The 16,874-nt window shown below is 37.2% G+C and overlaps 1 protein-coding gene across 1 annotated transcript in view; it reads right to left on the reverse strand.

The window, feature by feature from the left end:
- Positions 1-16,874, reverse strand: part of COPG2 (COPI coat complex subunit gamma 2) — a 129,366-nt gene that overhangs the window by 47,297 nt on the left and 65,195 nt on the right. The window contains exon 12 of the mRNA XM_065884270.1: positions 8,703-8,891. Within this exon, the coding sequence (XP_065740342.1) occupies positions 8,703-8,891 (189 nt within the window). The remainder of the gene's footprint in view (positions 1-8,702; positions 8,892-16,874) is intronic.

Raw genomic sequence — 16,874 nt, forward strand, 5'->3', positions numbered from 1 at the left:
GGGAAGGGTAACCTGGGACAAAGTGAGAGAGTGGCATGGATATATATACACTACCAAATGTAAAACCGATAGCTAGTGGGAAGCAGCCACATAGCACAGGGAGATTAACTTGGTGCTTTGTGACCACCTAGAGGGGTGGGATAGGGAGGGAGACACAAGAGGGAAGAGGTATGGGGATATATGTATATATATAGCTGATTCACTTTGTTATAAAGCAGAAACTAACACAACATTGTAAAGCAATTATACTCCAATAAAGATGTTTAAAAAAAAAAGATCAACAAATTTGACAACATAAAAATTAAAAACTTGTGCATGACAGAAGACATCATAAGGAAAGTCAAATGACAAACTGGGAGAAAATACCACAACACATTTCACAGATGAAGAAAAAATATCCCTAATATACAAAAAACTTTAACTGAGGAAACAAAAGACCAAAAATCTTATAGAAAATGGGAAAAAGATATGAGCAGACAATATTAAAAAAGAGATATTAAATGATCTTTAAAAATATGCAAAAATGTTTACCTTCCCTCATCGTAAGACAAATTCAAATTAAAACTACACTGAGATATCCTTTCTCACCCAACTGACTGGAAAAACTTCAAAATACAACATATGTACTCTATTGGTAAGGCTATGGGGCAACTGGTACTCTTTCACACTCCTGGTAGAATTTAACATTCTCTACAAAACTACATATTTATTTACCTTTCAATCTAGTATATGAACTTCTAGGAATTTACCCTGAGGACACACCTCCAAAATTTCAAGAAAACACATGCAGAAAGTTATCCACTGCAGCATTATTTGTAATCACAAAATACTGCAGACTATTTAAACATCCAAGCATACGAGATTCATTCAATAAACTATATTACAAAATGACCTTCATAACCTCCCAAGGTTTCCCAAAGATTCAAAATGTCTACTTGAATATACAGGCTACATTTGTTTTTTAAAAGTAGATAAATACAAGAAGAGAGTAAACAGAGTCAGCTATACCTCTTGACTGAGAATTAAATAAAAATGAAGGAATAATATCTTTTTACTTTAATTCTTCTAACTGAAATTTATTGCTATTTTGATGATCTCTGACACATTCTCACCAGTTCTCTTCAACACTGTATTGGAAGTCCCAGTCATTTTAATAAGGCAAGAAAAAGAAAGGAAAGGTATTTAGATTGGAAATGAAGTAAAAATGTCTCCATTCATAGATAACATGACTATTTATATGGACAATCCTAAGGAATGCATATAACAACTACTAGAACCAATAAGGGGACTCAGCAAGGATACCAAATTATGGGAGAGTTAAAAAACAAAAAAGATTTTTTTTTTTTTTTTTTTTTGCGGTACGCAGGCCTCTCACTGTTGTGGCCTCTCCCGTTGTGGAGCACAGGCTCTGGACGCGCAGGCTCAGCAGCCATGGCTCATGGGCCTAGCCGCTCCATGGCATGTGGGATCTTCCCGGACCAGGGCATGAACCCGTGTCCTCTGCATGGGCAGGCGGACTCTCAACCACTGCACCACCAGGGAAGCCCCTAAAACGTATTTTTAATATACTAGTAGCAAACAATGAAATAGAAATGTTAATAAAATGGAATTTAAAAAGCATAAAATATTTATACATAAATTTAACAAAAGACATGCAAGACCTCTAGAATAAATGCTATAAAACACTGCTCAGGGAAAACAAAGAAAACCTAAATAAAGGGAGAGGTACACCATATTCATAAACTGGAAGAATAAATAATATTAAGCTATCAATTCTCCTCAAATTTATTATAGATTCAACACAACCCCAATCACAATCCTAGAAGGCTTTGTTTTACAGAAATTATAAGTTGGTTCTAAATTGTATATGGAAATAGGAACTAGAATATTAAAAAAAAGAAGGACAAAGTTGGAAGACCACATATTTAAGAGGTACCATAAAGCTACATTAATCGATACAGTGAGGTACTGGCATAGGATTGACAAATAGTTCGATAGAATGTGATATGGATCCCAGAAATACACCTACAATTATATGGTTATCTGCTTTTTAGACAAAGATGCCAAGGCACACCAATGGGGAAAGAGAAGTGTTTTAAACAAATTATGCTAGAATGGGTGGAAATCAGTATGGAAAAAAACTGAACTTATCACATACAAATATTAATTCAAGTTGGATCATAGACCAAAATGTAAAAGCTAAACTGTAAAACATTTACAATAAAACATAGGAAAATATCTTTAAGACTTGGAAATAGACAAAAGATTTTTAGGACACAGGAAGCAATAACTGTGAAGGAAAAAAATTAATAAATTAGACTTCATAAAAATTTAAAACTTCTGCTCATCAAAAGACACTGTTAAGAAACGAAATAGGGAACTAAAACAAGATGGCGGAGTAGAAGGACGTGTTTTTACTGCCTCTTGTGAGAACACCAGAATCACAACTAGCTGCTGGACAATCACTGACAGGAAGACACTGGAACTCACCAAAAAAGATAACCCACATCCAAAGACAAAGGAGAAGCCACAATGAGATGGTAGGAGGGACGCAATCACAGTAAAATCAAATCCCATAACTGCTGGGTGGGTGACTCACAAACTGGAGAACACTTAAACCACAGAAGTCCACCAACTGGAGTGAAGGTGGAGCCCCATGTCAGGCTTCCCAACCTGGGGGTCCGGCAACGGGACGAGGAATTCCTAGAGAATTAGACTTTGAAAGCTAGTGGGATTTGACTGCAGGACTTTGACAGGACTGGGGGAACCAGAGACTTCACTCTTGGAGGGCACACACAAAGTAGTGTGTGCAACGGGACCCAGGGGAAGGAGCAGTGACCCCAGGGGAGACTGAACCAGACCTGCCTGCTAGTGTTGTAGGGTCTCCTGTAAAGGAGGTGGGTGCTGTAGATCACCATGGGGACAAGGACACTGGCAGCAGAAGTTCTGGGAGTACTCCTTGGCGTGAGCCCTCCCAGAGTCTGCCATTAGCCCCACCAAAGAGCCCAGGTAGGCTCCAGTGTTGGGTGGCTTCAGGCAAAACAAACAACAGGGAGGGAACCCAGCCCCACCCCTCAACAGTCAAGAGGATTAAAGTTTTACTGAGCTCTGCCCAACACAGAAACAGTCAGCTCTCCCCACCACCAGTCCCTCCCATCAGGAAACTAGCACAAGCCTCTTAGATAGCCTCATCTACCACAGGGCAGACAGCAGAAGCAAGAAGAACTACAATCCTGCAGCCTGTGGAACAAAAACCACATTCACAGAAAAATACACAAGATGAAAAGGCAGAGCGCTATGTACCAGATGAAGGGACAAGATAAAACCCAAGAAAAACAACTAAATTAAGTGGAGATAGGCAACCTTCAAGAAAAAGAATTCAGAATAATGATAGTGAAGATGATCCAGGTCCTCGGAAAAACAATGGAGGCAAAGATTGAGAAGATGCAAGAAATGTTTAACAAAGACCTAGAAGAATTAAAGAACAAACAAACAGAGATGAACAATACAATAACTGAAATGAAAACTACACAAGAAGGAGTCAATAACAGAATAACTGAGGCAGAAGAATGGATAAGTGACCTGGAAGACAGAATGGTGGAATTCACTGCTGCAAAACAGAATAAAGAAAAAAGAATGAAAAGAAATGAAGACGGCCTAAGAGACCTCTGGGACAACATAAAACACAACAACATTCGCATTATACGGGTCCCAGAAACAGAAGAGAGAAAGGACCAGAGAAAATATTTGAAGAGATAATAGTTGAAAACTTCCCTAACATGGGAAAGGAAATAGCCACCCAAGTCCAGGAAGCACAGAGAGTCCCAGGCAGGATAAACCCAAAGAGAAACATGCCAAGACACATAGTAATCAAATTGGCAAAAATTACAGACAAAGAAAAATTACTGAAAGCAGCAAGGGAAAAACGACAAAAAACATACAAGGGAACTCCCATAAGGTTAACAGCTGATTTCTCAGCAGAAACTCTACAAGCCAGAAGGGAGTGGCATGATATACTTAAAGTGATGAAAGGGAAGAACCCACAACCAAGATTACTCTACCAGCAAGGATCTCATTCAGATTTGGTGGAGAAACTAAAACGTTTACAGATAAGCAAAAGCTGAGAGAATTCAGCACCACCAAACCAGCTCTACAACAAATGCTAAAGGAACTTCTCTAAGTGGGAAACAAAAGAGGAGAAAAGGACCTACAAAAACAAACCCAAAACAATTAAGAAAATGGTCATAGGAACATACATATCAATAATTACCTTAAATGTGAATGGATTAAATGCTCCAACCAAAAGACAAAGGCTTGCTGAATGGATACAAAAACAAGACCCATATATATGCTGTCTACAAGAGACCCACTTCAGACCTAGGGACACATACAAACTGAAAGTGAGGGGATGGAAAAAGATATTCCATGCAAATGGAAATCAAAAGAAAGCTGGAGTAGCAATACTCATATCAGATAAAAGACTTTAAGAATGTTACAAGAGACAAGGAAGGACACAACATAATGATCAAGGGATCAATCCAAGAAGAAGATATAACAATTATAAATATACATGCACCCAACATAGGAGCACCTCAATACATAAGGCAAGTGCTAACAGCTATAAAAGAAGAAATCAACAGTTAATGCAATAATAGTGGGGGACTTTAACACCTCACTTACACCAATGGACAGATCATCCAAAATGAAAATAAATAAGGAAACATAAGCTTTAAGTGAAACAGTAGACCAGATAGATTTAATCGATATTTATAGGACATTCCATCCAAAAACAGCAGATTACACTTTCTTCTCAAGTGCACACAGAACATTCCCCAGGATAGATCACATCCTGGGTCACAAATCAAGCCTCAGTAAATTTAAGAATATTGAAATCATATCAAGCATCTTTTCTGACCACAGCGCTATGAGATTAGAAATGAATTACAGGGGAAAAATTGTAAAAAAAACACACACACAGAGGCTAAACAATACGTTACTAAATAACCAAGAGATCACTGAAGAAATCAGAGGAAATCAAAAAATACCTAGAGACAAATGACAATGAAAACACGACGATCCAAAACCTATGGGATGCAGCAAAAGCAGTTCTAAGAGGGAAGTTTATAGCTACACAAGCCTACCTCAAGAAACAAGAAAAATCTCAAAAAAGCAATCTAACCTTACACCTAAAGGAACGAGAGAAAGAAGAATAAACAAAACCCAAAGTTTGCAGAAGGAAAGAAATCATAAAGATCAGAGCAGAAATAAATGAAGTAGAAACAAAGAAAACAATAGCAAAGATCAATAAAACTAACAGCTGGTTGTTTGAGAAGATAAACAAAATAGATAAACCATTAGCCAGACTCATCAAGAAAAAGAGGGAGAGGACTCAAATCAATAAAATTAGAAATGAAAAAGGAGAAGTTACAACAGACACCACAGAAATACAAAACATCCTAAGAGACTACTACAAGCAACTCTATGCCAAAAAAATTGACAACCTGGAAGAAATGGACAAATTCATAGAAAGATATAACCTTCCAAGACTGAACCAGGAAGAAACAGAAAATATGAAAAGACCAGTCACAAGTAATAAAATTGAAACTGTGATTAAAAATCTTCCAACAAACAAAAGTCCGGGACCAGATGGCTTCACAGGTGAATTCTATCAAACATTTAGAGAAGAGCTAACACCCATCCTTCTCAAACTCTTCCAGAAACTTGCAGAGGAGGGAACACTCCCAAACTCATTCTGGGAGGCCACCATCACCCTGATACCAAAACCAGACAAAGATACTACCAAAAAAGAAAACTATAGACCAATATCACTGATGAATATAGACGCAAAAATCCTCAACAAAATATTAGCAAACAGAATCCAACAACACATTAAAAGGATCATACACCATGATCAAGTGGGACTTATCCCAGGGATGCAAGGATTCTTAAATATACGCAAATCAATCAATGTGATACACCATATTAACAAACTGAAGAATAAAAACCATATGATCATCTCAATAGATGCAGAAGAAGCTTTTGCCAGAATTCAACACCCATTTATGATAAAAACTCTCCAGAAAGGGCATAGAGGGAACCTACCTCAATATAATAAAGGCCATATATGACAAACCCACAGCAAACATCATTCTCAATGGTGAAACACTGAAAGCATTTCCTCTAAGATCAGGAACAAGACAAGGATGTCCACTCTCACCACTATTATTCAACATAGCTTTGGAAGTCCTAGCCACGGCAATTGGAGAAGAAAAAGAAATAAAAGGAATACAAACTGGAAAAGAAGAAGTAAAACTGTCACTGTTTGCAGATGACATGATACTATACATAGAGAATCCTAAAAATGCCACCAGAAAACTACTAGAGCTAATCAATGAATTTGGTAAAGTTGCAGGATACAAAATTAATGCACAGAAATCTCTTGCATTCCTATACACTAATGATGAAAAATCTGAAAGAGAAATTAAGGAAACACTCCCACTTACCACTGCAACATAAAGAATAAAATACTTAGGAATAAACCTACCTAGAAAGACAGAAGACCTGTATGCAGAAAACTATAAGACACTGATGAAAGAAATTAATGATGATACCAACAGATGGTGAGATATACCATGTTCTTGGATTGGAAGAATCAATATTGTGAAAATGACTATACTACCCAAACCAATCTACAGATTCAATGTAATCCCTATCAAATTACCAATGGCATTTTTCACATAACTAGAACAAAGTAATCTTAAAATTTGTATGGAGACACAAAAGACCCCGAATAGCCAAAGCAGTCTTGAGGGGATAAAACGGAGCTGGAGGAATCGGACTCCCTGACTTCAGACTATACTACAAAGCTACAGTAATCAAGACAACATGGTACTGGCACAAGAAAAGAAACACTGATCAATGGAACAAGATAGAAAACCCAGAGATAAACCCATGCACCTATGGTCAACTAACCTATGACAAAGGAGGCAAGGATATAAAATGGAGAAAAGACAGTCTCTTCAATAAGTGGTGCTGGGGAAACTGGACAGCTACATGTAAAAGAATGAAATTAGAACACTCCCTAACACCATACACAAAAATAAACTCAAAATGGATTAGAGACCTAAATGTAAGACCGGACACTATAAAACTCTTAGAGGAAAGCATAGGAAGAACACTCTTTGACATAAATCACAGCAAGATCTTTTTGGATCTCCCTCCTAGGGTAATGGAAATAAAAACAAAAATAAACAAATGGGACCTAATGAAACTTCAAAGCTTTTGCACAGCAAAGGAAACCATAAACAAGATGAATAAACAACCCTCAGAATGGGAGAAAATATTTGCAAATGAAGCAACGGACAAAGGATTAATCTCCAAAATATATAAACAGCTCATGCAGCTCAATATTAAAAAACAAACACTCAATCCAAAATGGGCAGAAGACCTAAATAGACCTTTCTCCAAAAAAGACATACAGATGGCCAAGAAGCGCATGAAAAGCCGCTCATCACTAATTATTAGAGAAATGCAAATCAAAACTACAATGAGATATCACCTCACACCAGTTAGAATACACATTATCAGAAAATCTACAAACAACAAATGCTGGAGAGTGTGTGGAGAAAAGGGAGCCCTCTTGCACTGTTGGTGGGAATGTAAATTGATACAGCCACTATGGAGAACAGTATGGAGGGTCCTTAAAAAACTAAAACTAGTATTATCATATGATCCAGCAATCCCACTACTGGGCATATACCCAGAGAAAACCATAATTCAAAAAGACACATGCACCCCAATGTTCATTGCAGCACTGTTTACAATAGCCAGGTTATGGAATCAACCTAAATGCCCATCTACAGAGGAATGGATAAAGAAGATGTGGTACATATATACAATGGAATATTACTCAGCCATAAAAAGGAATGAAATTGGGTCATTTGTTGAGCCGTGGATGGATCTAGAGAGTGTCATACAGAGTGAAGTAAGTCAGAAAGAGAAAAACAAATATCGTTTATTAACGCATATATGTGGAACCTAGAAAAATGGTACAGACGAACCAGTTTGCAGGGCAGAAATTAGAGAACAAACGTATGGACACCAAGGGGGAAAGCCATGCGGGGGTGGGGGGGGTGTGTGATAAATTGGGCGATTGGGATTGACACGTATACACTGGTGTGTATAAAATTGATGACTAATAAAACCTGCTGTATTAAAAAAATGTGCCTTCTTGATAAAATGTTTAAAATAAAAAAAGAAAAAATTGTCTTGCGTAAAGAAATACTTATTTGAAGTTCACAATTAACTTCAGTTTTAATTATTTTCCTTTTTAAAGTTCAAAATATATTTTTATATTGTTAATTTTAAAACACTATGCATAGTATGATTATATTTCTCTTAATTTTTTTCTGAATATATCTAGCTATTCATTTACCCAACTGCACATATACAGAGCTATATTTGGAATCATGTTTAACAAATATCATAAAGTTGTTCTTGGGTATTGAGATTGTGGATAATTTGTAGCTGTTTTTTAGGTGATTTATTTATATTCTTAATATATATATGTCATGTACATCTCTATTTTTAATAAGATTTATATTTTTAAAAAGCAAATAAAATTTATTGAAATTTAAAAAAAAAAGAAATGAAATAGGGAAGCCAGAGACTGGGAGAAAACATGCTCATATTTAAACTCTTACCTTGAACTCATCTGAGATTTCAGACACAAAGGATGATATCTGCTTCATAAGCCTGTCCACACTGCTCTCACTTCCTGTTTTGAGGAGTGTAGTAATGGCCAGTGTAGCAATGCTTCTGTTTGAGTCTGTGATCAAGTTTTCTAAGTCCAGATTGCAGGCAGTAACAGCAGAGGGGTGCTTCATTGCCACCTGGCCAAAGGGCATGAAAAAAATTCAGCGAATTGCTACTGATAAAGACCAGAACTTTAAAAAATAAAAGAAGACGAAAATAGAAAAATTTTTATATGGAATTTTATTTCCTTTATTTGTAACTTCTATTTGGGCCTCCCCTTATAATATGATAGTCACCATTAATTATACAGTTGTGCAAAACCAGAATCAGGAATTTAAAAGTTTCCCTTTTTTTTTTCACAACTCACACACACACTGTATTTTCTTTTTACAAGAGATAAATAAACTGACACCAAGCATTGTAAATGGATGACCACAACAAAAGCAACAATGATTGCAATTACCAAACATGAAACATACTCATACTATGTCATAATATTGACATTCAGTCCAGTAATCCTCCACTGTAACAGCTCCTTTACTTTGCAGTGAAAATTGATTTGTATATTTTTTGCCTCTGAATCCTTGTGGGATTTTTTTTATTATTATTCAAACAGAAAGTCACAAAAATTATAATCATCCTCTTCAGTTCACTCAGTCTCATGTAATTAATTTTTTTTTTATCTTGATCTTGTTAGCACTTTTATGAATTCATCAGTTTTCCATTAGAGTTCTGAAAATGCTTATTCATTCAGTTCAGCCGTATGGTCAGTTACCAGAAACCTGTACTTGTCAGAGTCTTTTCCATGAATTCCTTGAAGATGAAACTCTTTTATAGGAACATGTTAGTGAAAGCATCAGAGTACACCCAGAACTGTCTGTAAATGACAAAAGACTTAAAAATGACCACGGTTGAGGCTTCCCTGGTGGCGCACTGGTTGAGAATCTGCCTGCTAATGCAGGGGACACGGGTTCGAGCCCTGGTCTGGGAAGATCCCACATGCCACAGAGCAACTAGGCCCGTGAGCCACAACTACCGATCCTGTGCGTCTGGAGCCTGTGCTCCGGAACAAGAGAGACCGCAATAGTGAGAGGCCCACGTACCGCGATGAAGAGTGGCCCCTGCTTGCCACAACTAGAGAAAGCCCTTGCACAGAAATGAAGACACAACACACCTAAAAATAAATAAATTAATTTTTTTAAAATGACCACGGTTAAAGATTTGATGAAAGTTCATAACAATGCAATTGACAAGGAAATTTAGTTATTTCTGAGATACACATTTTAAAGTAATAACTAGAATTATGACTTATAACATTATACCAGAACATATAAGATTTTTAGAAATTTCATGTAATGTTTGAAACATTTATATTAACATATTTCCATATAAATAACCCAAAGAAAGTTTAGTATAGTTTTTCTATTTGTTTATTTTTTTATACTGCAGGTTCTTATTAGTTATCAATTTTATACACATCAGTGTATACATGTCAATCCGAATCGCCCAATTCAGCACACCACCATCCCCAACCCACCGCAGTTCTCCCCCCTTGGTTTCCATGTTTGTTCTCTACATCTGTGTCTCAACTTCTACCCTGCAAACCGGATCATCTGTACCATTTTTCTAGGTTCCGCATATATGCGTTAATATACAATATTTGTTTTTCTCTTTCTGACTTACTTCACTCTCTCTAGACAGTCTCTAGATCCATCCATGTCTCAACAAATGACTCAATTTTGTTCCTTTTTCTGGCTGAGTAATATTCCATTGTATATATGTACATCTTCTTTATCCATTCCTCTGTAGATGGGCATTTAGGTTGCTTCCATGCCTGGCTATTATAAATAGTGCTGCCATAAACATTGGGGTGCATGTGTCTTTTTGAATTATGGTTTTCTCTGGGTATATGCCCAGTAGTGGGATTGCTGGATCATATGGTAATTCTAGTTTTAGTTTTTTAAGGAACCTCCATACTGTTCTCCATAGTGGCTGTATCAATTTACATTCCCACCAACAGTGCAAGAGGGCTCCCTTTTCTCCACACCCTCTCCAGCATTTGTTTGTAGATTTTCTGATGATGTGTGTTTGAACTGGTGTGAGGTGATCCCTCACTGTGGTTTTGATTTGCATTTCTCTAATAATTAGTGATGAGCAGCATTTCATGTGCTTCTTGGCCATGTGTATGTTTCCTTTGGAGAAAGGTCTATTTAGGTCTTCTGCCCATTTTTGGATTGGGTTGTTTGTTTCTTTAATATTGAGCTGCATGAGCTGTTTATATATTTTGGAGATTAATCCTTTGTCCATTGATGCGTTTGTGAATATTTTCTCCCATTCTGAGGGTTGTCTTTTCGTCTTGTTTATGGTTTCCTTTGCTGTGCAAAAAGTTTTGAAGTTTCATTAGGTCCCATTTGATTATTTTTGTGCTTATTTCCATTACTCTAGGACGTGGATCAAAAAATATCTTGCTATGATTTATGTCAGAGTATTCTTCCTATGTTTTCCTCTAAAGAGTTTTATAGTGTCCGATCTTACATTTAGGTCTCCAATCCATTTTTTTTTTTTTTGGCAGTACACGGGCCTCTCACTGTTGTGGCCTCTCCCATTGCGGAGCACAGGCCCTGGATGTGCAGGCTCAGCAGCCATGGCTCACGGGCCCAGCCGCTCTGTGGCATGTGAGATCCTCCTGGACCGGGGCATGAACCCATGTCCCCTGCAGCGGCAGGCAGACTCTCAACCACTACACCACCAGGAAAGACCTCGAATCCATTTTGTGTTTATTTTTGTGTATGGTGTTAGGGAGTGTTCTAATTTCATTTTTTTACATGTAGCTGTGCAGTTTTCCCAGCACCACTTATTGAAGTGACTGTCGTTTCTCCATTGTATATCTTTGCCTCCTTTGTCATAGGTTAGTTGACCATAGGTGTCTGGGTTTATCTCTGGGCTTTCTATCTTGTTCCATTGATCTATGTTTCTTTTCTTGTGCCAGTACGATATTGTCTTGATTACTGTAGCTTCGTAGTATTGTCTGAAGTCAGGGAGTCTGATTCCTCCAGCTCTGTTGTTTTCCCTCACGACTGCTTTGGCTATTCAGGGTCTTTTGTGTCTCCACAAAATTTTAAGATTACTTTGTACTAGTTACATAAAAAATGCCACTGGTAATTTGATAGGGATTGCATTGAATCTGTAGATTGGTTTGGGTAGTATAGTCATTTTCACAATATTGATTCTTCCAATCCAAGAACATGGTATATCTCACCATCTGTTGGTATCATCATTAATTTCTTTCATCAGTGTCTTACAGTTTTCTGCATACAGGTCTTCTGTCTCCCTAGGTAGGTTTATTCCTAAGTATTTTATTCTTTATGTTGCAATGGTAAATGGGACTGTTTCCTTAATTTCTCTTTCAGATTTTTCATCATTAGTGTATGGGAATGCAAGAGATTTCTGTGCATTAATTTTGTATCCTGCAACTTTACCAAATTCATTGATTAGCTCTAGTAGTTTTCTGGTGGCATTTTTAGGATTCTCTATGTATAGTATCATGTCATCTGCAAACAGTGACAGTTTTACTTCTTCTTTTCCAGTTTGTATTCCTTTTATTTCTTTTTCTTCTCTGATTGCCGTGGCTAGGACTTCCAAAGCTATGTTGAATAATAGTGGTGAGAGTGGACATCCTTGTCTTGTTCCTGATCTTAGAGGAAATGCTTTCAGTGTTTCACCATTGAGAATGATGTTTGCTGTGGGTTTGTCATATATGGCCTTTATTATATTGAGGTAGGTTCCCTCTATGCCCTTTCTGGAGAGTTTTTATCATAAATGGGTGTTGAATTCTGGCAAAAGCTTCTTCTGCATCTATTGAGATGATCATACGGTTTTTATTCTTCAATTTGTTAATATGGTGTATCACATTGATTGATTTGCGTATATTTAAGAATTCTTGCATTCCTGGAATAAACCCCACTTGATCATGGTGTATGATCCTTTTAATGTGTTGTTGGATTCTGTTTGCTAGTATTTTGTCGAGGATTTTTGCATCTATATTCATCAGTGATATTGGTCTATAGTTTTCTTTTTTTGTAGTATCTTTGTCTGGTTTTGGTATCAGGGTGATGGTGGCCTCCCAGAATGAGTTTGGGAGTGTTCCCTCCTCTGCAAGTTTTTGGAAGAGTTTGAGAAGGATGGGTGTTAGCTCTTCTCTAAATGTTTGATAGAATTCACCTGTGAAGCCATCTGGTCCAGGACTTTTGTTTGTTGGAAGATTTTTTTTTTTTTTTTTTTTTTTTTTGCAGTATGTGGGCCTCTCATTGTTGTGGCCTTTCCCGTTGAAGAGCACAGGCTCTGGACATGCAGGCTAAGCGGCCATGGCTCACGGCCCAGCTGCTCCGCGGCACGTGGGATCTTCCCGGACCGGGGCACGAACCCGTGTCCCCCACATCGGCAGGCAGACTCTCAACCACTGCGCCACCAGGGAAGTCATGTTGGAAGATTTTTAATCACAGTTTCAATTTCATTACTTGTGATTGGTCTTTTCATATTTTCTGTTTCTTCTTGGTTCAGTCTTGGAAGGTTATACCTTTCTAAGAGTTTGTCCATTTCTTCCAGGTTGTCCATTTTATTGGCATAGAGTTGCTTGTAGTAGTCTCTTAGGATGTTTTGTATTTCTGTGGTGTCTGTTGTAACTTCTCCTTTTTCATTTCTAATTTTATTGACGAGTCCTCTCCCTCTTTTTCTTGATGAGTCTGGCTAATGGTTTATCTATTTTGTTTATCTTCTCAAACAACCAGCTGTTAGTTTTATTGATCTTTGCTATTGTTTTCTTTGTTTCTACTTCATTTATTTCTGCTCTTATCTTTAGGATTTCTTTCCTTCTGCGAACTTTGGGTTTTGTTTATTCTTCTTTCTCTCCTTCCTTTAGGTGTAAGGTTAGATTGCTTTTTTGAGATTTTTCTTGTTTCTTGAGGTAGGCTTGTGTAGCTATAAACTTCCCTCTTAGAACTGCTTTTGCTGCATCCCATAGGTTTTGGATCGTCGTGTTTTCATTGTCATTTGTCTCTAGGTATTTTTAAATTTCTTTTTTGATTTATTCAGTGATCCCTTGGTTATTCAGTGACGTATTGTTTAGCCTCCATGTGTTTGTGTTTTTTACGTTTTTCCCCTGTAATTCATTTCTAATCTCATAGCGCTGTGGTCAGAAAAGATGCTTGATATGATTTCAATATTCTTAAATTTACTGAGGCTTGATTTGTGACCCAAGATGTGATATATCCTGGAGAATGTTCTGTGTGCACTTGAGAAGAAAGTGTAATCTTGCTGTTTTTGGATGGAAGGTCCTATAAATATCGATTAAATCTATCTGGTCTACTGTGTCACTTAAAGCTTATGTTTCCTTATTTATTTTCATTTTGGATGATCTGTCCATTGGTGTAAGTGAGGTGTTAAAGTCCCCCACTATTATTGCGTTAACTGTTGATTTCTTCTTTTATAGCTGTTAGCACTTGCCTTATGTATTGAGGTGCTCCTATGTTGGGTGCATGTATATTTATAATTGTTATATCTTCTTCTTGGATTGATCCCTTGATCATTATGTTGTGTCCTTCCTTGTCTCTTGTAACATTCTTATTTTAAAGTCTATTTTATCTGATATGAGTATTGCTACTCCAGCTTTCTTTTGATTTCCATTTGCATGGAATATCTTTTTCCATCCCCTCACTTTCAGTTTGTATGTGTCCCTAGGTCTGAAGTGGGTCTCTTGTAGACAGCATATATATGGGTCTTGTTTTTGTATCCATTCAGCAAGCCTTTGTCTTTTGGTTGGAGCATTTAATCCATTCACATTTAAGGTAATTATTGATATGTATGTTCCTATGACCATTTTCTTAATTGTTTTGGGTTTGTTTTTGTAGGTCCTTTTCTCCTCTTTTGTTTCCCACTTAGAGAAGTTCCTTTAGCATTTGCTGTAGAGCTGGTTTGGTGGTGCTGAATTCTCTCAGCTTTTGCTTATCTGTAAACGTTTTAGTTTCTCCATCGAATCTGAATGAGATTCTTGCCAGGTAGAGTAATCTTGGTGTGAGTTCTTCCCTTTCATCACTTTAAGTATATCATGCCACTCCCTTCTGGCTTGTAGAGTTTCTGCTGAGAAATCAGTTGTTAACCTTATGGGAGTTCCTTTGTATGTTATTTGTCGTTTTTCTCTTGCTGCTTTCAGTAATTTTTCTTTGTCTGTAATTTTTGCCAATTTGATTACTATGTGCCTCAGTGTGTTTCTCCTTGGGTTTATCCTATATGGGACTCTCTGTGCTTTCTGGACTTGGGTGGCTATTTCCTTTCCCATGTTAGGGAAGTTATCAACTATTATCTCTTCAAATATTTTCTCTGGTCCTTTCTCTCTTCTGTTTCTGGGACCCGTATAATGCGAATGTTGTTGCGTTTAATGTTGTCCCAGAGGTCTCTTAGGCTGTCTTCATTTCTTTTCATTCTTTTTTCTTTATTCTGTTTTGCAGCAGTGAATTCCACCATTCTGTCTTCCAGGTCACTTATCCATTCTTCTGCCTCAGTTATTCTGTTATTGACTCCTTCTTGTGTAGTTTTCATTTCAGTTATTGTATTGTTCATCTCTGTTTGTTTGTTCTTTAATTCTTCTAGGTCTTTGTTAAACATTTCTTGCATCTTCTCATTCTTTGCCTCCATTGTGTTTCTGAGGTCCTGGATCATCTTCACTATCATTACTCTGAGTTCTTTTTCTCGAAGGTTGCCTATCTCCACTTCATTTAGTTGTTTTTCTTGGGTTTTATCTTGTTCCTTCATCTGGTACATAGCCCTCTACCTTTTCATCTTGTCTATCTTTCTGTGAATGTGGTTTTTTTCCACAGGCTGCAGGACTGTAGTTCTTCTTGCTTCTGCTCTCTGCCCTCTGGTGGATGAGGCTATCTAAGAGGCTTGATGGGAGGGACTGGGCAGAAATTTTAATTAAGGTAAATGGCTTTTTAAAATCTAAATGGGACAACATACATTAAAAGGCAATTGTTTCAAGATGAATGTTTGTAATAAATAAGATACGATATATCATTTGATAAATGATTAACTGCTAGTTACAGTATAGCACAGCACTTTATCTTCCTAGGTTTCTATAACCTTTATAACAATATCATAGTCTGTCTTTTATTACAGTTGGCCTGTTCGTCCTTAAGTACATGTGTTCATGGTTATCTATTCTACTAGATTTTAGAGTATCTGAGAGTAGGACCTAGAATGATAAACACTACTCGAAAACACTTAAATGTAATATCTTACCACTTATAAAACACTTCTGTATTTAAGCAAGCAAACTGCAACCAAACTGGATTGCTCACGGTCACTAAAACATGTCTGTCATTGTCCTGCTTCTTTGCTTTTGTTGATGATGTTTGCCTCTCTGCCTAATCCAATACTGGTATAGAATCCTTTATCCATAATGCTAAAATTTTGAGAACTCAGCAAAGTATTGCCATCAGAATTCACTTAACAGCAAAAAATGACCCAAACTAATGTAAAACTAAGTTTTAATTTATTCCATGTAGTGAGGATAGTCATATGTATAAAGCAGAAATATTAACATGTCTAATGTGTCTAACTGCTCTAGGCCCAAAGGGGTTAGTATTAATATAAGAGATGGCACCATATTACCTCTCTAAAATTCTCAAAATACTGATTTCTGAGATACATCTGGTCCCAAGATTATAGATGATGGAATGTGGACCAATATCAACTCTTCAAAATAGAATTCATATTGTTCTATAAAGCCTCCTTTCATGGCTGCTCTAAATTTCTCTCCTCCAGTTGTTAATACAATTAATTTAGTCGACCACATATTACACTAGACCATTATTCTACAACATTAAACTTTCATTTAAAATTTTTAGGGACTTCCCTGGTGGCACAATGGTTGGGACTTCACACTCCCAATGCAGGGAGTCTAGGTTCGATCCCTGGTCAGGGAACTAGATCCCACATGCATGCCACAACTAAGAGTTCACATGCCACAACTAGGAAGCCAGTGAGCCGCAACTAAGGAGCTGGTAAGCCACAACTAAGAAGCCTGCCTGGCGCAACTGAGACCCAGCACAGCCACATAAATATTT

The sequence above is a fragment of the Phocoena phocoena genome, chromosome 9 (assembly GCF_963924675.1).
Source record: "Phocoena phocoena chromosome 9, mPhoPho1.1, whole genome shotgun sequence".
Lineage (NCBI taxonomy): Eukaryota > Metazoa > Chordata > Mammalia > Artiodactyla > Phocoenidae > Phocoena > Phocoena phocoena.